General features: G+C 45.3%; 1 protein-coding gene across 5 annotated transcripts in view; it reads right to left on the bottom strand.

Annotated features, from left to right (window-relative positions):
• Positions 1–26,574, bottom strand: part of LOC120452656 (zinc finger protein 704) — a 120,290-nt gene that overhangs the window by 26,934 nt on the left and 66,782 nt on the right. For 3 of the 5 annotated variants that reach the window (XM_039636975.2, XM_039636976.2, XM_039636977.2), the window contains exons 3-4: positions 22,459–22,565; positions 22,141–22,358 (exon numbers count right to left, since the gene is read on the bottom strand). In XM_039636975.2, the coding sequence (XP_039492909.1) occupies positions 22,141–22,358; positions 22,459–22,565 (325 nt within the window). Of the gene's footprint in view, positions 1–2,413; positions 2,486–11,685; positions 11,731–22,140; positions 22,359–22,458; positions 22,566–26,574 lie in introns of those variants that run through there. The other 2 variants (XM_039636978.2, XM_039636979.2) reach the window with 2 other exon arrangements.

The following is a 26,574-nucleotide window of genomic DNA, read 5'->3' as shown; positions in this document are numbered from 1 at the left end:
CCCCATTCCCAGCCCAATCCCACTCCCAATCCCAATTCCAAGCCCCATGCCCCATGCCCCATTCCCCATTCCCCATTCGGTTGCCCCAACTCTCTCTGTGGGGAATACACGAACATGGCTGAATGTATCGCTTAATCGCTCGTTCGTTCCTCCGGCTGTGGGCTGTTGTTGTCTGAATCTGCCTCTGCCCCAGCCTCAACCTCATCCTCATCCACATCCTCATCCCCAGCGGTTGTTGTTGATGATGTCGGAGTTGCAGTCGGAGCTGGAGCTGGAGGTGGAGGAATGGAGCTGGTGGTGCGGCGTGCTCACTGCTTATTTATGCTGATCTCTGTAATGAGATATAATGCCGGCCGGCCGGTCAAAAAAGACAGCAACAATAGTGGCAGCAGTGGAGAAACAACAAGCTGGCCAAGATTAAGACCGAGCTGGGCCAGCTAGCCAGTAACTTCGAAAAGGCACTGCCACCTGACCAAAGGACAGCGAACTCAAACGACTAGTAAGGGAAAAGGGTTCAACTTGCTAAACAAAGAACGAGGGATCCTATGAGAGATTATATCCTGTTAAATGGGTTTGCTAGGTACACGACGGTAGAGTCCCCTGAATATAGGTATTTAATATTCATACTATAGCAATGTTATTTGGATTTATATGGAGTAAAGCTTCAGATCCATTGTGATCTGCGGACAAACAAACATCATTATCGAGAACATGACACAGTCGCAGTCGTCGCACCATCGTCATCATTTCCATTATCATTATCGAGCTGCATTCGTGATTGTTGTCGCATCGGCCGGGCAAAAGAACCTACAGCAAGAAGCTATAGGAACAGAAACATAAACAGAAACAGAAACAGAAACCGAGTTGATAAGTCGTGCAGCCTCTGGGGTTCTGGACTCGAAAGCTATCGCCAAGTGGCCAAGCCACTCACGTATGCCAGCCACAACAGCACAACAGCACAACAGCAGCAGCAGCAGCTTCTACCCATATTCTGATATTCTGTTGGAACTGACCTGGACAAGAATCGCTAAGGAAGATGACGATGGTGATGATGGTGGCGATGGTGGCGATGGTGGCGATGGTGACGACGACGCGGGAGTGACGAAGCGGATCCGATCCTCAAGACGCTGACAGAATCAGCAAACAACAAATATTATGCATACAGCTGATTCAGATTGGAACGAATCTCGAATGAGATGGGTTGGCTTGGTTTGGGATTGCATAGAGTGGGTGGAACGACGAAGGGAAGGTGCTCCTCCACTTCCTCCTCCTCCTCCTCCTCCTCCGCCGTCGAACCGAAGTGAACTCCATGCGTGGATATTAATGACCGGCCTCGACCCCAAACAACAAAACAGCAAAAAAGCAACGAACGTGCCCAAGTAATAAAGAAATCGCTGCAATGTGGTGCGGGGGCGGTTGGATGACTGGATGGCTGGATGCCGGCTGCTTCTTGGAACAAAAAAAAAAATAAGAGGGAAAGAGGGAAAAAGCAGCTGAAAAAATGGAAAGAAAACGCAGCGCGAGGAAGCAATTGGCAAGCGCGTCGAAGAGGCGCATAAATTACGGCTACACAAGCGACTTCACATTCGCATCGAAGTTGAAACAGTGGCGAAGTTTCCGGGGGTCGCAACAAAAACAAAACAACAAAAGCAAAACCAGTTAAGTGCATTAAAATGAATCGAAAAACTATTCAAATTCATTTAGTTTTAAATAAATCAACTTCCCGCAAACGTAGTTAAATGTATTAACTGTCTCGTTTAATTAAAGATTGATAGCACACATGCATGTATTTTTAACTGCTGCCTTTTTGTTCCATTTAAGCTGGCGGATCCCCCTTGATAGCGTTTTTAACACCGTCCATGAGCGCATCACCAGTTAAAAAGGGGGTGGTAGCTTCTGGGGCAGGAAGTGCGGCGGTTTCTTCTCCAGCTTTTGCTGCCTCGTTGACATTGCCGTGGGCTGAATGTGTTTTATTTCTTTTTCCCGGGAGCGAGAGAAAAACACACACCCATCAGCTGATGCAGAAATTTTGCTTAATTTTTTAATTGCCCCAGCGGTGTTTTTTGTTCTTTATTTACTTGCTTTTGTTTTTGTCTGGCATCGTCAAGTTGGCAATTAAAAATGCGTAACTCGGTTTCTTCCAAGCCGCCTTTCTTTCTGCTTTTTTTTTTTTTTTTTTTTTTTGATATTTTGCGACCTAAGCTAATGAGTTGATTGCCAGTGCAGTTTTCGCAAAAAAAAAGAGAAAGAAAACAGAAAGCTATAAATGAATAAAGTACCTGGTTGAGCAGTTTTTACGCTCCTTGTTTCCTGTCTCATTTAGAATTGTGATTTTCACCAAAAAAAAAAAAAAATAAAATAAAATAAAACACACACAAACACGACAGGAGGCACACCCAGAAACTCAGAATTATGGGGGAGTGTGTAATCATATAATTTACGACTTACTGTTAACCAGATTTTCAAGTGCCATGGGGAAACTCACCTGAAATGAGACAAAAGAAAATGGAATCAATTAGTTGGGGGGAAAATACATATACAAAGGTACATAGCTACAATTTAACTGGGGACATTGGGCCAGGTTCAAAAACCCTTTAAGCCAGCAACTCTGGCATATGTGGCGATGCATATATGCATATATGTATAACTTTTGTTTATCTTATGAAAGTTTCTTTTCATGGTTTTGGCCATGTTTGCCAGCCAACAGGCAGCAGGCAGCAGGCAGTAGGAAAAACAAAAGCAAAAACTGTTCGAGATGCATCTAAATTAAAGCAACAACAACCACAATGACAAGAGCCTTAGCCAAAAGGCAGCAACTGAAATAAGCAGCTATGGACAATACTCGTAGTTGTTGCTCGGATTGAAGGCACGGAGAATTGTCCAGACCAAAACCAGATGATAATAATGACGATGGAGTACCGAGGAGTACCCAAGAGCACGGATGAGGAGCAGGGTGGATGGTTGAGGAGCCCATCGGAGGAACCTAGCCCAACATTGTTTTTGTTCTCGCTATCCTCAATCCCCAATCCCCAATCCGCGATGTTGCTGCTTTTCAGGTCGTTGCTGCTGCTGCTGTTGTTTTTCGGTTTTATATCTGCGCCTCAGAATCATGTCGCGGAGCCAGTGAGCAACATGTTTGTGCAACTTGCAACTTGCGAGTGCTGCGGCACTCGGCACGGCGGCAACAACAGCCGCTACACGGCAAATAAAGAGGGCTTCCTTCGTAGCCGTTGAAGTTCACAGGATATCTCAGGATATCCTGATATCTGAATATCATCTCTATCATTTATTAACGAAATATTTTTATATATATTGTATATATATTGTTCGACCAAAATACCATTAAACAAACACATTGTTGTGTAGCCAGCTGCTGTGGCCCGTGTGCCACATACACTGCCCTGCTGCTGCTGCAGATAAGTTGCTGCTGCTGCTGCTGCTGCTGCAGTTGCTGTTGCCGCAGCCACTTGCCGTCGAAGTTGCTCATCAACTTTAGCTTACCACCACATGCGAGTGCGGCAAAGTCGCCGCTTGTTGCATTCAGTCTTCGCATAGTACTATATACTATACTATAGCGCTATAGTATCCCCCGGATACTGCCCGTCCTTCTGTCCATCTGTCCGTATGTCCGTTTGTCCGTGTGTCCGTGTGTCCGTCCGATCGGGCTGCTCATTCGCTACGTTCCACTTCAACACCCGTCGACCCGGCACATTGCCTTTCCCACAGTGGCCCACCGTTGGTGGAGACGGTGGAGTGCAACAGAGTTCGTTCCACTCGATGGTGGTTATGGTGATGGTGTTGGTGGTGCTGGTAGTGGTGGTGGTGGTGGTGGTGCCCCTCTTTCCCCTGGGCTTTGTTTTGATTTCGTGCAGTTTGTTTTGCTTTTCATATTTCTCCGGGATTTTGTATTTTGCTCATCGTTCGCGATGCACTCGGGACCCCGATAATTGCAGTCAGGCGAGAAACGAGAAATGAGAATCGCGAAACGAGAAACGCGAAATGAGAAAAAAACTGGAACTGGATTGCACTCGTGACGTCACCGACGAGGGCATTCACTTTTGCGGCAACTGTGGCAGCAGCGGCAGCTTCAGCAGCAGCAGCAGCAAGAGCAACATGTTGCCGACAACAATCTGTGGCTGCCACATTTGTCTTTCACCGCCGCCTCCATTGTCCGCTTTATGAGCCACGAAATTCAAATTTACACATCGATTGCGAAGCTCGGGAGCTGCACTCATTGTCACGATAAATCAATTGGCCTCTTTGCCCCTTGCTACTTGCAACTTGCAACAGCGGCAACAGCAACAGCAGCAGCATCAGCAGCAACATCCAGTTTGTTGCTGCTGCCGTACAGTAGCAACATGCAGCTGACACTTACGTATGTTAATGCTGACAAAAGAGTCAAGACAAGAGCAGCACAATGGCCCCATCAATTCGTGGGGGAAAGTGCAGCAGATTGGCCATATCGTTTCGATATGCAACTGCAACTGCAACTGCAACTGCAACGACGACGACAACGACAACGACAACGACAACGACAATGGCAATGGCAACGTTTCTATTACTTTTCTCGGAACCTGAAACTTGTTCGGCCGCTTGACCCCTTTTAGTTGCCCTCCTCCCAAATGCGGATTTATATGCGGGTCGCATGCAAAGCGCCATGTCAACAAAACAGCCTGCCAACATACGAACACACACACACACACACACATGCCACGCCCCCTTGGCCCCAACCACCGCCCCCCTGGCGTGACGCGTCAGTAATGCAATTATTTTGATTTTTGTTAAACATATTTCGCAGTACTCCTGCCCACTCCAACATGGAGTAGCATGGCTAGAGCAAATAAAAAGCGCCAAGCTGACATTTTCATTGGATGGAGCAAACTCCTGGCCATTTGCCGTTTGTGGGGATCATTAGGCGCACCCCGGGGCCATTAATTTGAGCCAGGCCGAAAAGTGTTTGCCAATATACGAGAACACGAAGGCGAAAGGCCAGAAAAGTGAGGAAAAACTATACAGAGACAGAGACAGAAAGAGAGACAGACAGAGAGGTAAACGCAGCATTTAAGATAAATCCGCGTCGATAGCTGAAGACCCCAAGAAGTTGGCTAAGAAAACTAAAAAAAAAACTAAAGGAGTAAATGGTGAAGGCACTGAAAGGGCCTAGACCGGAGCAGCAAAATGGCCATCAAGTTCAATGTAACGAAAAACAAGTCGAGAACCAGAACCAACCAGAAGAAGTTGGCCAAGTCATGGCAATGCCTTCTGCTTTTTATACCCTCTTCAAAAGGGTATGAAACAAACGGACGGTGCAGTGAAAATAATAGTTTTAGAAGGGTATTTTCAGTTTTAGTTTCTCCTTAAGCAGTTATTTTTAGGTGTTTTTCCTCCGCTGATTATCTGAGCTCTGAGGTTCAATGCTCCATTTAGTCGGTGGACAGTTGCTGGAACGCACTGCATCGCCGGGCGGTAAGTAGAGAAAAATCAACACATAAAAACTAAACAATCGCCTCATTAATTACAATTAGAAGTGTTTATTGCACATGCGCGGCCATAAAACGGGGAGAAGATCGGCCGAAGGGGCTTGCGTCATCATCAATCTTTTGGCCAACAGAGAGAGAGTTAGAGTCAGAGTCAGAGTCATAGTCATAGTCAGTTCGAGAGATCGCCAGTCCGCGAGTCCACAGAAGACTGGTGTGGTGGAAGAGTGGGCACTACCCCTGGGGGGCAGCCTCGGGGGCAGGCTGTAGGATTCATCAATCAACAGCTGTCACAGCCGCCGGCAGCCGGCCGGTTCGCTGTGTCTCCGTTTCTGTCCCGGAATCTACAGTCCTCTGTCCTCCGTCCTCCGTCCGCCGTCCGCCGTCTGGTGTCCAAACTGGGCTGTCACTCGGCGCGGCGCATGCGCAGCAGCATCAGCAGTCAAGCTCCCCAGTGAATCTGGGAAAGAGTCTTGGCATCGACTTGGCTCAGCATCGACTTGTCTTGGCCAACTCGGCAGCTTCCTGTTGGCTATCGCTGAGGCTGGCCCGCTTCTGAGTGGAAAATTGCGAGTCGAACGGCTGACGGACGGGCGTCCGCTTTTTTCTTGTTTTCCTTTTTTATGCAAATGCCTCACGGTAATTGTTGCACGAATAATGTTGCATAATCATGACACATTACAAATGATCCGGCGATTCCAGCATGCCCGAGTCATCATCAATGTCACGCCTCATTAGCGACTGAAAGTGCACAATCCGAATCGGAATTGAAATCAGAATCAGAAGCAGAAGCTCACTGCTGTCACAAGCGATTTGTGTGCTCTCTGCACTTTCAGGATTGGATTAAAAAATCCAATTGAATTTCAGCTTAAAGTCGCGACTTTCCGGGCCATTTGGCTTTTTGGTCACGCCGCAGCAGCATTTTCTATTTTCAGGCCGCTTTGGTCCTTGTTCTCCTGGCTATCCTGTTGCCCATCATCGCATCAACGCCGGCCTTCCATTAACCGGGACATCGTTTATTTTTACCTTTTGGGGCAACACCTAACACAGCAACTGGGCATTGGCTTTTTAAATATTTAAGCACCTGTCGCTTTGACAAAACGCTTTTCCATGGCAACGCCCCCAAAAGGAGGCTGTTCCCTTTGGCGAACGTGAATAAGAAAAATGGGGAGTTGACCAGGATTTAGCTCTAGCTTTTCCACATAGATATACATGCATATATGTATCTATGACCTGCAGGGCAGCTGGACGTGCGGAGAAAACTGTCTATATGTGCGATGTCTATATCAAATGGCATGGAAACGGGACACGAGGCGGGGATGGGAGGGGTAATAATGTCAGCGAATCCTTTTTGCACAGAACACATAAAGATGGGGAAAGAGGCAGAGAGCGAAAAGGCATCCTTTGTGCCGAGTCAGCAAACTAGATTCGCCATACAGAATGCCATACCATTTATTTGTGGCCCTGCCAGCTTTGACGCTTTATTTCCGCATCCGGTGCTGCGAGCGGCATTTTGTTTATCCGCCGAGTGAAAGACAGCGGGGCACTTTAATGTAATTGCGAATCTATGTGAAACGAAATATTCTGGTTCCTAGGTTCCTATTTCAATTGCTATTACCAGTGCTATTGCCTTTTGCTATTCCCCATCGAAAACTTGGTCAAGAGCTCGTTTCTTTCCCCCAGCGATAAGCGACTGCATTACTCAGAGTTGTGAAATTGCATTGTGAGTTGAGTGTGGGGGAGTTTCATGTTTTCCCGCTCACCATGTACTATGTATGTACGTATCTGTGTGTGTTGTTGTTTCCCCGATCCCACAACCAGTTGGAGGTATATGTTATAATGATCCCCAGCCGCCGCTTGGCACATTTCACTCATCTAATTGGCCTTAAGCCCACCCACCCACTCGTTTCAGCCCCTCGAGAGTGGGTTTCATGTGTATGAGCTGTGTGTTAGACATGTCAAAGTAACATTTAACGGCTTTGATGTTTGTCAAATGGCATTTTAAACAAATGCAACTGGCACAGGGCACAATAAGGCAATAAAAACCACCAGCAGCACCACCAGCACCAGCAGCAGCATAAATAAATAGCGAAATAGCGCTATAATTTACGCTTTTCAGGTGAAAATGGCACGCAATGGCACCCTCCATTCCGCCGCCAACTTTGGGTGTTTTTTTTTGTGTGTAATTACTTGCAGCGCTAGTTTGGGTGGGATTTATGGGTGCTGGGTTCCGAGTCATAAAGCAATAATTAGCTGGCTTACAGCTGAGCAAGATAACTGAACTGATGGAGGAACACTTGGAGAAAGAAACCTGCCGATTGGTGATTGGTAAGGCGAAAAATGACTGGACTTTGCTTAATTATGGCACATGTGGTAAATAGATAGATACAGTACAGTCATGGCTAATAGCTAGAGAGCTATTGCTATTTGCTATGGCTATAGCGATGGCTATTGTTGAGTGGAAATGCATGCGAGTGAATAATAGTGAATGGCTGGAAAAGCCGTTCGACTCAGACAGCTTGACGCCAATGGCAAAAGCTGCAGAAAAAGCCCCCTTGTAATGATGATGAAGCTTTTTGCAATTGCTGCTCGCTGCTCGTACAATGGCAATTAGAGTGCAGTGGAAAAATCCCGTTGTCTGGGCAAAAGTTTAAACAAAAGGGGGCAAAACGCGAAATTACTGCGCTTGAATTTCACAAATTATACAAAACCGAATGCGGCGCGTGTAATAAAATCAAGGAAATGCAAATGGCAGTGACTAAAAGACCGCAGATCAGGAGATTTGATGTTTGCTGTTTGCTGTTTGCTGATTGTCATTTGCTGTTTACTGATGGAAAACCACATCCAAACAGCCACACATTTTGGCAAGCGGCTTACGACGAGATTGGCAAACGCTTGGTTAGCGGCTTAAAGGCCAATGGCAGGTGCCAACTCATTCGCCATCAATCTGCGGCGCACTCAAACGATGTTGTTGTTAGTGTTTGTGTTGTTGCTGCTAGTGTTGTTGTTGACTTGTCAAAAACGTTGACGAGTCGCGCCAACACGCCATCTAGCGTGCGGTCGGAGCAACCACAATTTGTAATCCTATTAACCCCTTGACTGCAATTAATCAATATTTTGGCCAAAGCCACTTGACCGGCCATCGGCCAGAACAAGATTAAAAACCCATAATTGAAAATTCAGAGAGTCAATGCTTTAGAGCGTACGGCTGGTTACATGCAATTTGCCAAAGTTAATTATTATAATACTTTAATTATGCATTTTAGGGTCTAATTGGTTGGGCCCGGCTAATGACATATCAATCAGCTGAAACTCTATATGCTCAGCAGCCGATGCAAATTGCCAGTTAATCGAAGTGGCTGCTGTTCACATTTTGTGCATTTATTTTTCTGCCAAATTAGTGCCTTTTATTATAATCTTTTTTGCTGTTTTTTTTTTGTTGTTTTTATATAAATTGTATTCGCGAGTTTTGTTTTGTGTGAATATTTTTATGATATTCACCGTGTGGTTGAAATTTTTTTGTTGGCTGTTTTGCAGCCAAATCTTCAAGGCCATGCACATTGAGTGACTCGAGTTTTTGTGCCCCGATGTTTTCGTTCGGCGATTTTATATAATGTTTTTTCCCCCTTTTTATTCGTTCTCTCTTATTTGTTTGTTGGCTATTGCAACCTGTCGCAAATATTTCGACGCATTTGTTATGCTTAGCTTATTTCATTATGATGCTGACGATGGCTGCTGCTCCGTATATTTATAAACGCTGCAGTCATTCATCATCATGCCGGACCAGCAGGCCAGCTAAACAGCTGAACAGCCAAGCAGCTGAGCACCTGAGCATGGGAACACCTGAGTTTCTAGGCAGTTGCGCCCACATGCAGCTCGCTTTTGAACAGGAAGTGGGCCTTGAACACCTCTGTCCAAAAGCCATGAGCAGTAAGCAGTAAGCAGTAAGCAATAAGCTATAAGCAGCAATAAGTCATAAGCACCAAACACTCTTGGCCAAATCACATTGCAAGGCCAAAAAGCGCACACACACACACACACACGTTCTCACTTGATTTTGATATTTTTTTTCGGCCTGACCGATTGCACACGGCGTCAAGGTTGTTCGCTTATCTTTGGGAGAAAGCGGTTCTACGGGCCATAAAATATTTAATTCCTCCAGCTACAGACCCATCATCAATTGCAACCTGTTCCGAAGATGACGTGATCTTGCGAGTAGCCAAACACACTAAGTGGTAATTTATCATTAAATGCGCTGCTGCGCTGCCTTCTAGCCAAATCGAAAAGTATCGAAACAGGAAACATAAACAGGTGAAAGGAGGGCCCAATTTTAATTGGATATAAAATGCTATAGCGCAGCACTCTGTGTGAAAAATACAGTTAATAATACTGGGTCGTAGTTATTATGGCGCAGGTAAATATTTGCCAAAAGCGAATGAACCCCTCGCATTTCGCATTCGCATTTAGCATTTAGCATTTGGCACATCGGTTGAATGCACTGTGGCCTGGAAACAGTCGTCGAAATGTGAATCTGAATTATTTATGTCTGGTGGGGCAGCCGAAGGATCTGGGAACTGGGATCTTGGGCTCTGGGCTTTCAGTTTTTTATGAAGGGGTTTGCTGGCTTGTTGCCGGTTGGCGGCTGGCGGCTGGCGGCTGACACTTGTTATGCAAATGCCATTCAAAGGTAAACCGGCGAAGAGCGGATCTTGTGTGTGTTATTTGTGTTTTGAAATGTATCCAAAAGATACCCAGCGAAACGAATGTGCGAGCGAACGGGTGAACAAGCGGCTGTCGTCATTGGCAGTCGGATTGCTTGGTTGGCGTCACAACGCCGCTCTGACGACGTTTGCTATTGCTTTCCGGCATTGCAAGTCGCGCACGGGCAGCAAGAGCTGTAGCTACCGATACAGATACCGATACAGATGCAGAAATAGTCGCAGATACTGCGCACACACGGCCGAAAGATACAGATACAGATACATGCGCAGGCACAGATACAGATACAGATACAGATACGCTGGCCAGGCAAGCGCATTTTATAAATAGTTGCTGCGGCTGCTGCTGCTGCCGTTGATTTTGAAAAACAGCAACAACAAGTTGTTTGTTGGCTTCTGCGATATTTTTCTTTTGTCATTGCAAAATACGAAAATACGAAAATACAAATAAATACAAATTTTTAATACGTTCTATAGTCGCCACACAGAAGCGAAATGAGAAAGAGATAGCCGCTGAGCGATCGTTTTCACGACGCTGCCGGCGGCGGCATTGACCGCTAGAATGCAATCAACCTAGTCCAAGGCCAAGTGGCCAGCGGTTTTTATTTTATTATTATGATTATTATTAGGCCCCGGAGGTGGGTGCGAGTGTGCGCGTGAGTATCTGTGTGCCATTCGCGAATTTCACGACGCTAAAACATTCAGCTCGTAAATGAGGTTCTTCCTCATGACTAATTGTTGCGGGCATTGATTAACACAAGACTTCCAGAAATTGCATTCGAACTTTCGGTTGCTAGGTAGATTTTCCAGCTGTTTATTTTTCCCCCATTAGATAGCAGCGATTTTTGCCGACTAAGAAAACAGTTTTTAATGCATTGTTTGCACAAAAATTATTGGCCAAACATTTTTGATTTATGCTCATTGCTTAATTGAAATCCACTTTCGCACCGGAATCGCATAAAACTGGCGGATATGGCCCTGATTTATGCAACTGTATCTTTGTATCTTTCGTTTTGCAAATTGAGGGCCCGCCGAAAGCGTAATTCATGAATCACAAGCGACGGGGAACGCGATGGGGAGTGGTTAAACCAAGAAATAAACTCGGATTTGGCGGACTCTGGCTGTCTAGACACAGCCAAGAGTCATTATGCTAATGAAAACAATCGAGGCTGAAGGATCAAGCATACTTTTGGGAGCATGAACCCCGCGGCCATCTGGATTTAGGTTTCAAATGGTTGGTGGGGTAGGGGGTTTGGGGCAACTTTCCAATCCGGTCGAATGGTTGAGTGGATTGGATTGAGACGGCATTTATTTTGCAAAAACCACAGCGCTGACATGTCAAGGTTTCACTGCGCTCGCACTGCCCACACGGATATGTTCAATAATAGAGTTGATAAATGCAGATAAGTGGTTTCTTTAATATACATACGTATATATCATTGTATATTCTTAAATGGTTGGTATTGACACATGTGCGTTCTACTCACAGAAGGCGATTAAAGACATTAGCCTGTCCAAAGCGCGAAATTACTCACCTGCAATTAGAAGAGCGAAATGGAGATGTGAGTTGGTAATGCGGCAATTTGAATAAGAAATCTATTTGCATTTTGCATTGCAAATGCCGCTTTCAATAATTATGATAATACCTGGTTTGCTGGTTTGCTGGTTTGCTGGTTTGCTGGCTTGCAGCGCTCAGCGCGGCCTTTGTGGCTTTGTTGGCTAAAAATCAATATATAAATCAAATATTGCTCATACGCCACGGCAGCCAGTCGCCATTCTAATGCAAACAATCACCATAATGATGATGGCGCACGCAATGCACAGGTTCTGCGTTCTGCGTACTGCGTTCTGCCATCTAGTTTCTATTTTTCTTCGGCTTACTTAGCGCGTTACTTTGGGGCTGCAACTTTTCCAATTACGCGGAGGCAGCCGAAAAGTATAAATTGTTGCTCGCTGGGAAATGTCACGCAAGCTAACCTTGAAACCTTATCGATTTGCTGGCAAACTCAATTTGCAATTCGCTATTGCTGTAGCTACTGCGTGTAATTGGCCGCACTTAATTACATGCGAAAGTCTGGAGTTCGAGATGGGAATGGGTATGGGTATGGGTGTGGGTATGGGTATGGGGATTTGGAGAGCGTGGGTCCGGCTATAATTAAAAGCATTCCCGATTTAAAATTCGCCTTGGGTTTCGCACTGGGCTGGGAAACTGGGAGCTGTGCACGAAGGGAGCGAGAACCTGCGCATGGTTTTCCCCTACGCGTGGCGCCATTCTCGCGAGAGAGAAAGATAGAGAGAGAGAGAGAGAGAGAGAGTGGAAAATGCGCGGGAAACCCGAAGCGTTATTTATGACGACCCACTGAACCACTCCGATGACGTTACTGCTCCTCTTCTTTTCCACTTTTCCACTTTTCGCTGGTGGAAATTCAAGGAAACGAAACGAAAGGAAAGGAAAGGGCTGCGTGGGTTTTTCGCCGCAACCCTTAAAAGTGTTGTCCATATTGATTTTCGTCGGTGTGTGTGTGTGTTTGTGTAGAAGTGGGTGGGCCTCTGCCGCTGCCGCTGCCGCTGCCTCGGTCGGCTTTTCTCGTTTTTCATGTCTGCCCTGACCTTGAATACATTTGCAATTGCTACATGCGCTGCCAACTTATGTGTGCGTGTGTTGCTGTTTTCTGTGTTTGTTTGTCGGCATTCTGCCTTTGCCGCTGACTTTGCCCAACTTTTCCGCTTATCCGCTTTTCCATTCCCCACCCCTCGCCCTTCATCTCTTTTCATTTACTTTTCGCCTTTGGTCAGAACCCCATTGATGGGGGCTTTCTTCGGCAGCTGTATTTGTTGTCATGACAAATTTGGTATGCAAAAATAAGCAAACAAAAACGAAGAAAAAAAAAAGCGAAATGAAGGCAGAGATATTCTGTCATGTTTGCTGTTTAGGTGGAAATGAATTGGCTCTGACTTGTTGCAAACATTGTGGAGAATTATTTGTTTGCCAACTTGTACCGAAAATGTGTTGATTTGCGTTCGCTGAATGAGCTTTAAAAATATAAATTATGACCGCACAGCTCTGCTGGCTTTCTATGCCTCATGCCTCATGCACTCGCAGTCGTGATTTATGGTGAGCGAGATATATGGCATATACATATCTTATTATTCTTCTGCTTTGCATCCAAAAGTGTATTTGTTGAGCTTGACTTTCCCCTACCCCCCCCCACTCCACCCCTCCGCTGGCCATTACATTAAGCCAAGTGTTGTGGCTGCTCCGCACTTTCTGCCCTGACATTGCCGGCATTTGAATTTTAATGCAGTTTTGCTGCTTCCCGCCCACAATGGCCTCGCTTCAGCGACTGTCATCGCGGGCGAGGGGCGGAGGGGGGCGCGGAAAAGTGCGGGGGAAAAGTCGGTGGTTGCCTATCTATATATTATCATATATGTGTATCCCACATAGTATATGTACATACATGTGCCAGTATGCAGAGCATGTAACGACGCAGAGAATTTTAAGCTGCGAGGCGTGCCAACGTCGTTGCTCTGCTTTAATTAAGCCGGCCTCCCACTTTGCCGCCCCTTTGATCCGCCCCCCGCCTCCCCCCACCTCTGACCCACAAATGAAATGCAAATGTCAACGAGCTGTTGCTGTTGCTGTTGCTTTTCCGCCCACGCCTTGCGCTTGTTGCGCTCACGAAAAGAAAAAGATCCATCACAAATCAAATCAACGCAATCGATGTTGCATTTTAATTTAACTCGAGAAAATTACTTTACGGCTCTCAGGATTTTATAATCAAGTGGAAAATTTAAATACAAATCTACATAAAAAGGGGTTAACAACATATAAACACATATTTCAGAATTAAAAGAATTAAGGCCTTATTAAAAGTACGTAATATCAGTTAGCAAATCAATTAAAGTTCTAAGCTGAAATGAGTTTTTGATGTGATACATATACTGTGTAAGCAAAACAAGATTTATATGCCACGTGCCCTGGTCCGTGGCACATTATCTATCAGTAGCTGCAGTTGCTGCCACCGGGCAATAATTCCCAAGTGAAACAGAGTGCACAGGTGTGTGTGTGTGTGTATCTGTGTAAAGAGATCATTTGTTTGGCAAACCCCCACTCGCAGTTCGCTGTTCGGTGTATAGTGTATAGTGATGTAAGCAGAGCACTTGGCACATCCATTGTTTGCCGGGGTGCATTTGTTTTCCCACTCGGCAAACCACACCCCCGCCCCCTTGGCAGCACTTGGCACCCCTTGGAGCTCCGCCCCGATCAGCCAACTAAGCGTATAATTAACGAAGATTGCCATATCAAAAACCAAAACAGAAAGCAACAAAACTGCGCCCGAGAGCGACTTGCAAATGAAATCACCTGGCAGCCTGAAGTCGCTGCTGCCGCTTGTTTGGCTTTTAATTATGGCGACTGCGGCGACGCCAACAATAAATTTTTGTTATATAGATATATGTACATATATGTATGTATATAAACATACTGGTATGCCAAGATATGTATGCTTGAGGGGAAGGAAGGGGCAGGGCAGGAGGTTCGCACGTTTGCATATTCATGGCATTTTGCGTTATTAATTCATTTTGCGCAATGCGAAAATTAATTAGCCATGAAAAGTGAATCGACCGCAAAACAATTCCAACGGCGATGCATTCACATTTCCAAATTGTTTGTTTTACAATTAAGAGAAGAAAGCACACCGCACACCGCATCTTCACTACGTTCAAGTGAAACGCTCTGATTTATGGTTGATACGTATCCAATCCATCCACTGGTTTGTTTGTGAATGTGTCTCAGACGAACAGCGAAATATATGGAAATTTAAGTATGAGCGAAAATACATGTGTTGTCATTAGCCAATGATTTAGCCACCGAATAAATCTCATAAATATTATGTGCTCTATCCGCCGAATGCAGCTCATTATAAGCGTCGTTCGTGGGGGAATAAATTAAGGTGTTTTAAATAAAGTGGTTTTCGGCGATCAATGGCTTTGAGATAGCATGTTGACTGTGGGGAAGTGGGCTTTAATTGGCCGTGATAAGCACTGACTTCAGCCGAGCGGGCTTTCTTCAGCCGGAAATGCAATATAAATAGCTGTGGACCAGCACAATTTGTGGCCAGAATTGCCATTTTCCATTTTCCACTTTTCGCTTTTCGACGACGTCAGAGCAAAGCAAAAGCAAAAGCAAAAGCAAAAGCAAAAGCAATAGAAAAGCACAGCAAAAGCAATGGCAAAGTATGGCAAGTAGAAAAGTGCATTGGTGTGCGAACACGTGCCGTTGCACCTCCCATCCCGCAACCCCTTTTCTCCACCACCTTTGCATCATCCCCACTTATCTCCCCCTGTGCATGTGGGCGTGTTAGTGTGTGTGTGTGAGTGCGGCGATTTGAGCGGAAGTGAGTGAAGTGAGCAAGTGCGCATGCCGAAAACGAGAGATGCACAGCGAGATGGAGAGAGAGAGGGAGAGAGGGAGAGCGAGCGAAATGCACTTTCATGGCTAGCGGTTGTTGCGCAACATTCGCTTTTTGCCGGCCGGCGCAATGTGTTTGCTGCAACAGTGTGGCATCCGCATCCACATCCGCATTCGTGCCACTGTGTGTGGTAACCTAGAAAACTGCACACGCACACACACACACACAGAGAGCGTGTGTGTTGGTGAAAAAGTACAGCCACGACAACAGTTGCAAGGGCCGCCATTTTGTTGTGTACCGTTACCCGGAAACTAGGCCAATTCGCCGGGCTGCCCTCTTTCGGCTCTTTGCACTTCTATTATTCTGCTGATCTAATTGTGACCCCTCGGAAAAGTCTTCTGTGAGCAAAAAGGAGGCGGGGTAAAAAAGTGGGCGGAAAGTTGTTCGCTTCTGGCAAAATGAAATCGAAATGAAAGTGCAGTGTTTGTGTATCTCTTTTTCTCCCTTTTGGTTTTTTTGTTTTTGTTTTTCGGCTCGTGGCAAATGTTTGCCAAAAGATGTTTCGCAAACATTTCGATTGCATGCCTCTGACCACAATGTAAGTCGCCCAGAACAATTTGTTCTTGTCGCTGAGTGAATAATGGCACAGCGGACTTAACTTTGGCACATTCAAAATTATATAGTTTTCTACAAAATCCCCATTAAAAAGATTCTCTTAAAAATAAGGTTCCCCATTCGAAACTACTAAAAATATGATTATTTTGTACCTCAAACCTAAGAAGACGTTTATTAGCTTATGGCTGCACTACTTATCTGAGATCTAGATCAATCACAGCCTCTCTTCGGCTGGCTGCCAAGATTTATTAGCCGATTACACTGCCTTTTTTCCCCTTGATATCTATAGTATGTGTATTGTGGTGTGCAAGTGCACATATTGAATCTGGCCATAAGCAGAAGGCTGGCAAAGTGTGTCAGAGGGGCGAGCCCCAAGCCCAATGCCAAATTCCGCATTCGATGAAGCGTTAAATCTTTTTTTTTCTGTTTTTCGGGCTTTGGCAATGCGGATGACAGCGGTACAGTGGCACTGCACTTACACGCGATGGGGAAAAACCTAACTTTGCGGTGGTCTTTCGACGCTTTTGCCGTTTTTCGTCCGCCCGCTCATTTTTCCACCCATAGGTGTAGTGTGAAGAAGTGATGACAAATATAGCATGAAATGGCCAGGTTAAAACTGCAGCAAGCCAGAAACCGAGAAACCGAGAAACCGAGAAAAGCAACAGCAATAGAGCAGCAGCACATACATACAAAAGGCAAACGGAAACGAGGCCAAACGATGAGCTGAAGCTTTTGGCTCGAGTGTCCGCTTCGTTTTGTTTCGTTTCGTTTTGTCACCTTGAACATGAAAATTGGCGCTGCATTTGTTGCTCTGGCCGTTTTCCGCTTTTCCGTTCGCCATTTGCCATTCGCCGTTTGCATTTGCACTTGGCACAGATCTCAAACCCAACTACGACCACTAAATATGCATTTTTCCAATACGAGCGCTGCTAACTGCGTATGTGCAAATATATGTGCTTTTATTGCATTTCTGTTTTTCCGTATTTATGTGTATTTCTGTGTATTTCGGTTTTTCTTGCTCCCCCACATTGCCATTTGCCTTAGTCACATTTTTGCAATTATGACAAATTTATGAGTTCGTTTCTCCCACACGCACGAGTGCTTCTTTGTGTGTGTTTGCATTTCTAGCCACTCCTGCTAGTGACTTTCTGACTTTTGACGGATTGAGGCAGCCATTTCCTTAGCTTGTTGAATGCAAAAGACGTGAGGCATTCGTCAACTTAAGCGATACGTTCAAATGGCGGTTTACATAAAACTTGTTCCCTTATTTTAAGTAACATTTAAAAATGCGCATTCCTTTCAGGAATTTCCCCATTCTTGTAGATGGATTTCTGTTGTCTATCAATGGATACACTACATAGAATGTACCCATTTCGAATAGATGATTAATCTTTCACTGTCGCTGGTCAAACGAAAGGTATTTTACAAGAATTTAGATAAGATTGAGCGCAATTTAAAAGCACTTTTTCTGCTAATGCCCTTTGCTTTTCCATCGCCCCTCGATTGATTGCAGTTTCCTGGTGCTTCGGGCGTAGGCTGCCCGGTTGTCAGTCAGTTGCGCTGTCATTTATTCTGCTTAAGGTGTAATTACATTCGTGCCCAGCTGGTTCGCTTCTCAGACATTACTCATACGCCCCGTGCCCGTCGCCGGGTTGCCTAATCTACCAACGCAGCCAAGATGTCGACACTTTGGCCAAGTCATTTGCAATTGTTAATGCCCCACAAATTGCACATCGGCGGCGGTGAAGGGTGGGGGGCTTTAAAAACCATACATGTTGGTGAGGGGAAGAGAGGGCGTGTGGGAGGGTATCAGTCGAAATGGCTTTTAGCAGCACAATTAAATTTCAATAATAACTCAATAAAGGCGAGCGGCAAAAGGTGAGTGGTGGTGAGTGGCAGAGCCAAGAAAAATGACTTATAGATAAATTTAAATCGCTTCCTAATCAGAATTCAAGGTTAGCAGCCGTATGAGTGAAATTAATACACACGACTGCGATGCTGATGCTGACGTCGATCTATGGGCTATGTACCAAGTGCCAATTGTTCAGTTTTCAATTTTTAGTTTTCAGATTTCTGAGGCTGCGGCTGAGGTGCTCGAGAGTGTGTGGTGAGTGAATGTTGACTCAAGGTTGCTGCAGAGCCCCTCAAAGGCACTCGAATGAATTTTAATTAAATTCTGCCATATTTCTGCGCTGCTCGGTGCCGCTGTGCTCTGCTTTTTGGTTTAAAAATAATTTGCAGAAAGTTAAGCGAAGACACGCGAAGGAAATAAGGCAAGCCAAAGCGCAGGTGAGGTGTGAACGAAAATCATAAATATAAATTTAAGCTTGTTTAAAGAGCGGCAGCTGTTTAAAAATAAATGGAAATGCAATTGCAGCGCTGCTGCTCGCTGCACTTAAATGAAAATCTCGCTTAAGCATTTCATTGTATTAATTTAGATTCATTGAAAGTTTTGTAGAGATATGTTACAAATGTAATAATTTTTAGTTCTTTAGAAATCATTGACAAATTACTTCATAATTGTACCATTTAAGCCTTTAGGCTAGTTTTCAGAAATCTTAAATGCATAAAAATCCATGAAATTATAAATTACTTATTGTTATAAAAGGATTTGACTGCTGTTTCCTTATCTTGAGTACTTCCTAAACACCAATTTGAGCAGTGTAAGTGTTGGTTTTTGAGAGTGTGCCTCCTTTTCTGCTGCCAGCTGCAAAATACGCGCACATTTGTCAGAAAAAGGCCAAAAGCAGCTAAGCCAAGGCTCACACAGACACGTGTGCCGCGCCATGTTGGCTGGCCGCGAATGCAGTTCCGCCGCCCTTTCCCCTCCCCTCCCCACCCCTATCACCTTCCCCCCCCCCTCGACCACCATAACTGCTAGTGTTTTAGTTTTTCTTGGTGTGTGTGTGCGCGCCAGTGTTTGTGTTTGTGTTTCAACTGTCAGGCGTTGCGAAAGCTTAATGCCAGCTAACCGCAACGCCGCTCATCCGCCACCGCCCCTCTTCAGCCCCCCTCTCTTCGCCCCCCTCAGACACAGTGTAAAACCCCTCGACGCCGCCCCTGAATCAACCGCCGCGCTGTCTGCTCGGTGCACTATAATTTGCCTGTTTGCTTTGGCTTTGGCGTTTTTGTTGCCTTTTGATATTATAAAACAAATTAGACGGAAAAAAAACTATGCTATACTGCTAGTTGGAATTTGAAAAGTTTATACTAGACTAGCCAACTAGAAGGAGAGGGCAGATAGATAGTGAGCGAAAGAGAGAGAGAGAGAGAGAGGGAGCATGGCGTGTGCAATTAGCCGCAACTACAAAGTGAATGCTGATGCGGCTGTGCTCTCAAAGGGTTTTGGCCCAATTAAGTCACGAAAATTCTGGGGAAATTCATTCAGAGAATACATGAGAATTAAGCAGAAGAAGCAAAGCTGGACGGACAAATGGACGATCTAGTCGAGTCACTTTTCCCAACAGTTTGTCACCGCAAATTGTTGGCTCTGATTGCTTGTCACATGCCATCGTGGCAGTTTGCGTTTTAATTTCCCCTCCAGGATTGACTTGTGGCCTTCCCACTCGAGCCTGAGCTTTCCTTTGGTGGCCATCGCGAACTCCGTGAGTGTGTGATGTGCCTGGGAAATTAATGGGCCAACGTTTAACCACCCATTGCGGTTGGGATTGGGGTTGGGTTTGGGGTTGCCATCGCCTTGGAGCTTTGCCTTTGCCATTGCCTTTGCCTTTGCCGTAATGGGAGTGCAACTGCAAAAGGGCCTTGATTAAAAGGCAGGCGGTTTGGGGGCTGTGGCCCTGATTGTCACGGGTGGTGGCGGTAAATGGTAAATGGTAGCTGGCAAATGGCAACTGGCGAATGCACATAAATCTGCATTTTAAATAATAACCCGCACGATGGCGGTGACGAAGATGCAGCGAGACAAAGGCCACAGTGAGTCGGCCCTCTTGGTGTTTCACTACATTTTAAATCATTCCATTTGAATCGCATGACGAGCCTGAGCACTGAAGGTTAATCATCAATGCATCTGGCAGCAGCGAGCCGCACGCGCTTCAGTGCGTATGAGTAATGTCGGTTGGATGCCATTACGTATGCGCCACGTGGACGCCTTGAAGATCTCCAATCCACTCGATTCGCTTTTCGATTCGGGGCGAGCGCATTCTGATGCGGCACATCACACAGCTGACAACTGACAATAATTGCGCACAATTAGACATTAATTGCATTCGTTCTCAGCCCGGCGATCGTGCATTTATCCAACCATCCAACCATCCCACCATCCATATATCAATCTATCTATCTATCTAGCTATCCATCCATCCAGCTGGCTTGTGTTTTCGCTGGCCAGCGAGCTCCGAGATGCAAGATGCGGAAATGCGGCATATATCTTTTCAATTAACCAGCCACGCCTTGGCAAAATAAACTTTTGCATTGTGCTCGTTTGTGCATTTGTTTGTTTGTTTTTTTCAGCTCAGCCCCCGAAAAACGGTGGGCGTGGTCACCTGACTCTGACATAAATTCAAATGCGCACTCCCGGCCACAGACATTTAATTTGTTTCTACTTTTTAATTTTTTTTTTGGTTGTTTTTTGCTTTTGTAGACTGACGGAGCAGGAAGTTTGACGCTTTGGTCAGCTTTTTCGGCTGGGTTGTGCAACAGGTATGTGGAAAGTGAAAGTGCAATTGCTGGCAGCAAGATTCGAAAACGTTTGACTAATTGAAACGGGTGGAAAATTGATTGGACTAGGGCGAGAAGTCAAGTCGTCATGGGGAGTGCGGTAAATTTCCAATCCTTATTTATCAAGTCAATAGATTCAGCCCTAAGTATGAATCATATTGGCTGGGGCAATGGTCATTGCTCATTCTAAACAGCTACCTTATTGACTGTATACATATATGAGTGTATATAAATGGTTTGCATAATGGATTAAGTATTGTATATTTTCCAATACAAAATATTTCAATCAACTCTTTTTGGTTTAGTGTATTCTTTCGGTGTTGCTTGGGCTTGACGTCGTGTAAATAAAACATATAACCACCATATGAAAATCTAATCAGACTTTCAAGGTTAACATATTCTAGCGCGGCTGCTGCTCACTTTGATATTTGTTCCCAGTTATGGTTGTTGTTGTTTTTTCTGCTGCCTTTGCCGGCTGCTCGTTTTTAGGTTTTTGTTTGTTCGCTATTAAGAGCCCTTAAAAGCTCTAAACGAAATAGCCAAACACACGAGCGGGCGAGAAAGCGTAACTAGTTGGGCAAACAAACGGCAGACGGGCAGAATGGCAGAAGTTTTCTAAGGGGGGGGGGCGTTTCTGTTCGTTTCTCTTCTGTTCGTTTCCGTGCTGGTTTTCAGTTGCGTAAGTTATTTGTTGTTTCTCTGTTCAGGGCTGAGGCCCTTAAAGTTCAAACATAATTAATTAAAGAGCCCAAGCTCTCGGAGTATGCCTGAAAATCGGTATCAAATGGCTGGGGGTTATTGATTTTGTTGAATTTTGCCGTGTGTGTGTGTGTGTGTGTGTTTGCCAAGTTAACGAGCTGCTGACATTGCCCTTTTGTGTGATTGATGCGTTGCCATTCTCACGGGCTTGAATCATTCTCGACATTTATTTGATATTCTATATTACAGCATGTATTCTTTTGCCGGCAGCAGCAGCAGCAGTAGCAGCGCTACATTGCGTATGAGTAATGGGCATCAAGCATACGCCGTGTGGCCGTGCCAAGAACAGACCGACATTTACATAATTATGGCAATTAAAATCTATACACAAAGTTGCAATTAAAATGCAACAAAATGTCACGCTCCACCGCCGTTAGCCCAGATTCTTCTGACCGCATTCCTGTACACCAATCTATATGCTATCTATATAGATATGCTTCTTATGTTATATCTAGAACTTGGGCCTTAGAGCGAATCACCCACCTTTTTCTTGCGCTCCTCCTTGAAGTCGATGACAATGCCCTCGTCCGACGTGGACACGGATGTTGTGCGTATGCGTGCGTTGGCCGCATCGTGGGGCGACATCATGTTGTGTGGGCTGTGGTGGGCGTGGCCGTCGTCGCTCAACGGCGGCGATGGGGAACCGGAGCTCCAGGAAGCCGACGAGCTGCTGCCGGGACTCGAGCACTTGTCGGCCATTGCTGGGATGAAATGGTTACAAATTAGTTAGCTTATACGTAGGCGGGGTCAAAAGGGGGCGGGGCAGGGTCATGGGAAGATGGAGGACGGAGGATGACCTACAGCCATGCGGACCCTGCAGCTTCATCGATGACAGAATCTCGGCGGCACGGCATGTTTCCTCGTAGTTGCTGTAGTCCTGGTGATCGCTGGGCGGACGTTTCCGGGGACTGCAAAAATAGGATGGGAAAAACAGATGGTTTAGTATATGAATAATTTATTTCAATTGTTATACACAAAAAGAAACTCTTCATTGCATTGAAAGAGACTTGTACTCTTGCTGGCCTAGTTCTATTTATAACAGATTTTAGACGAATCAATTCCCGCTTTGAGCATTGACCCAGATTGCGATTCTTGATTTTATCAGTCAATCTACATATAGAAGCCAGAAACTGGGCGATAAAGATATACATAAACACGCAGGCACTGGCGGCATTTGCTTAGACACATCAAAGCGACCGCCCATCGTTGTTGTAATTTGCACAACAACAATCACAATACGTCGAGGTCTTTTCAGCGATAATCGCTTCGAGCGGCATTTCAATGCAAAACATAGCAAAACTATTTTTCCATTTAACTAATTTCTGTGGCCACCAAATTCCGCCGCCCATTGTCTGTGTGTGTGTGTTATTGTTACGTCATTAATTGGCCTCACATTTTTTGATGCGACGTCAAATGAATTTCAGCCAGTGGATTTCCCAGCTCCTATGGCTTTCCATGCACTGCCATGATGCTATGATGGCTTTAAGGTGGCTTAAAGGTGGCTCTAAGTTGGCTAACCTTGGCGCAACCTTCGCTGGCCAAATCGGTGCGAAATCCTTATGAACAGCGAACGTTTGTGATGCGCAAACATATAAATTTGAACAAAGGCAGCCGTCAACAATGGCGGGATCCTTAAATGCATTTAGAGATTGGCGGGGGATGACCATAAAGACGCGACGCTCTCATAAATTCAAAGCGTTTGAAACGGAAAAACTGATTTGGCATATTTGCCATAATCAAACAGAGTGCACTCCACCCCTCCGCCCTTCTGGCCAAATCATTTAAGCCAAATGGCGGCGATTGAGACAAGTGGTTTAGGACTTTGCAAAGGATTCCAACACTTGCTGCGTGCCAGGATTAAAGTCGAGGAGCAGGTGGCGGTGGTTTCTTTAGAAGATGGAGCGCTAGTGCAGCAGGCGATTATTGATGCTCAAAATTTTTGGTCAGAACGACTCAACTGTGCTTATCTACTGGCCATCTGCTTTGGGCCAATGCACAAAATACAAAAAACAAAAAACAAAAAACAGAAAACACAAGCAACTCGTGCCGGCCAAGCGACTCACCATCGCCATTGTGCAATGTGAAAAGCCGCGGGCATTTGTGGCCAAGTCTGCACTTAGCCAAATGCTGCCTCCTTGGCCAAAAGAGCTGCGCTGGGCCGTAAAACTTTATTACTCGGCTACCTGGTTTTAGCCTTTTGTCTAATGCAACAGCAATAGCAAGAGCAACAGCGCTAGCACCATCACCTTTTGCCTGGATTTTCGTCCCAATTAAATTTACTAAACTCAACGATAAATTTCTGCCGCAGATCGTTGCTAATCGCATAAAAGTAAATTCGCGCATAAATCGCGAATTTCCCCCATCCGTGGAGAATCAGTGCTTGGTGTGCTGGATTTACCCTCTGCCCCCCCCCCACCTGCCCTTCCCCTCATTTTCCAGCTAGCCGGCCGGCAAAAGGCGCGTGCCTGTCGGTGATGCAGCGGGGGGAGAGGGGAAGGAGGGTTTTGGCCTGGCCATCACGATGTGGCCATTTTAATGCGCACAATCCGTACCGTTAGGCCGTTTGCTTTCCGCCCCATTGCGCTGAGCTGGAAAAACTTTAATAAACTGCAAGCGAGCGGCTGCAGTTGCAATGTTGATGTTGCATTGTTGATGCTGCTGCAACTGCAGCAACTGCTGCAACTTTGACCGCGTCTTTTGAATGCCTTTTCGGCCTACTCGCCGCTGCGTGGCCGCACGTAAATTGCCCCAGAGCGCGTGATTGAAATGCGATATATTCGCGCCCGATTTCGGGCCTCTTGAGCCTGGGAAATGCTGTGTTTTTCTGCTGTCTTGGCCATTATTTGGCCACGTTTGCTGGCCGCAATCAACACGGCAACAGTCGCGGCGGGAAAAACAAGAAAGCACGAAAGCAAGAAAGAAAAAAGAGGTGTTGAAAGCAAAATTACATTGCGGTGTCAGGAAGTGAGAGATGCGATATGATATGCCTGCCCAGAGAGTCGGTTGTTTGCATGTGCCGGCGAAATTAGTGAAAATTGCATGAAATTCGCTGGCTGCAGCTCCATTTCGACTTGACTTGATTTGCAGTGTGGTTTGCAGTTTGCAGTTTGTAGTTTGCTGTTTGTTGTTTGCAGTTTGCAATTAAAGCTTATTAAATTCGCCACGTGCTCGATATTCGCTTTTGTTTTCGGGGGAAACGATGACTTTCACCAAAATTGGCCAGGGAAAGCGCAAGTGCGAGTTAACCGGAGACAAAGCGACTCCGTGGTCTGCAATCTAGCAAAAAAATAAAATAAAAAACAAAAAGGCCCCACAGATATCACCAATCGAAATCGAAACAATTTTCAAGTGTAATTTATACGCAGGCAAAAAATAAATTCCCCGCAACCCAAAAAGAAAACACAAAAAGCGAACAAAAAGAACCAACGTCGTTGGCTGATTTCTGTGATTAGAGCGATGGTGGTTTGTTGTTTTTTTTTGTGCCAGCAAGTTCATTGAGGTTTTTGTGTGCCTTGTGAAAGAGCTTTTAGCTTATCAGTTTGCACGATAAGGGGCAAGATTCTATGGCCCATATCTGCGCTTATTCAAGCCAATGTCAACAGCAACAACAAAAGCGGAAATGTTCATTCGAAAAAGAAAAAGTAAGGCGAAGAGCAAAGAAAACCCACTGAAGGTAAATACAATTTGGACAAAAGGAAATCGTGTAATGACAAGTGTTTTGGCCCCAAAATGGATCGATGCTAACAGCATTGGTATTTTTATGGCATGCGAACAGGAAGCGCTCTGGTTTCACAACTTAACCAGTTTTGCAGTACGGCCAACTAAAAACAGACAACGGCGCGTATGCGCAATATTATTCAAAATCTTCCATTTGCCATAAGCGAAATGAAATCAAAACAAATCGCCACAGACATGGCACATTCGTACGCATTTTTATTATTCAATATTTTGTTGTGCCTACATTTCTGTTTCGTTTTTTATGATTTGTTTTTTTTTCACCGCCTTTAGTTTATACTATATATATTTTTGCCCATGACGTTGTGTGTATGGTGTCTGTTTTTTATTTTGATTTTATTATTGGACAGGCCGAAAATCAGACAAGTGCCTGGGATTGTTGTTAGCTGTTGTTGTTTTCAAGGTGTCGATGTTGTTGTTAGTTTTCTAGTTGTTTCTTGGTTGTTTCTGAGTTGTTTTGCATTGCGTGCGGTGACTCAATTTGACCCCCGCATTTCGTCTCTCTGGGAGTTTTTCCCATATGCCAAGGCATTTTGCGTTCAGTGTTCAGTTTTAATTTGTTTATTTTATTTAAAGAAGGCGACCTCTTTCTGCTGTTGTCCCTGTTAATTTGGAGGTTTCATTTTTCTTGTATTTTTCGTATTTTGTAGCCCTACCCGCCGCTGACACACATAATTTTTGCTCATTTTTCGGCTCAGCCCGCTTCTGCTGTATTGTATTTGTTGTATTTTTTGCGAATGGCGAACAATAAAATTGAGTTAAGCAAACAAAAGCCCGACTTTTGGGGATGTGGTGGCCTTAAAGCCACCGAGTAGCGCCAGCAGGCCAGACGGAAATTTGTGGAGGTAAACAAAACAAGCGGCGGCATACCAACATTTTTGCAGGTGAAATACGCGGCATTAAATCGAAAACAAGCGCGGTGCGGTGCGTAACAGTAAAATGTGTGTGCGTATTTCTCGAGGGGTTTTTTCACCAGCTGCGCGGGGTGTGGGGGGGTACTTTTTGGGGGAGGGGGCTTTTAACTCAATGGCGCAGGCGTGGTTTTGGCCAAGTCGTCTGCTGCCGGCCGCTTTATCATCCCCATTTTTGGCCGCATGCGTTAGGCGTGAGTATCTTTCCCGCTGCTCGCCAGTTGTTTACTTTCGGTTTATTTTGATTCGGCGGTTACCGCTGCTAATTTTT

This window comes from Drosophila santomea, chromosome 3R, assembly GCF_016746245.2.
Source record: "Drosophila santomea strain STO CAGO 1482 chromosome 3R, Prin_Dsan_1.1, whole genome shotgun sequence".
Classification (NCBI taxonomy): domain Eukaryota; kingdom Metazoa; phylum Arthropoda; class Insecta; order Diptera; family Drosophilidae; genus Drosophila; species Drosophila santomea.
Note: the sequence above shows the minus strand (reverse complement) of the source record. Positions and strands in the feature narration are given on the sequence as shown.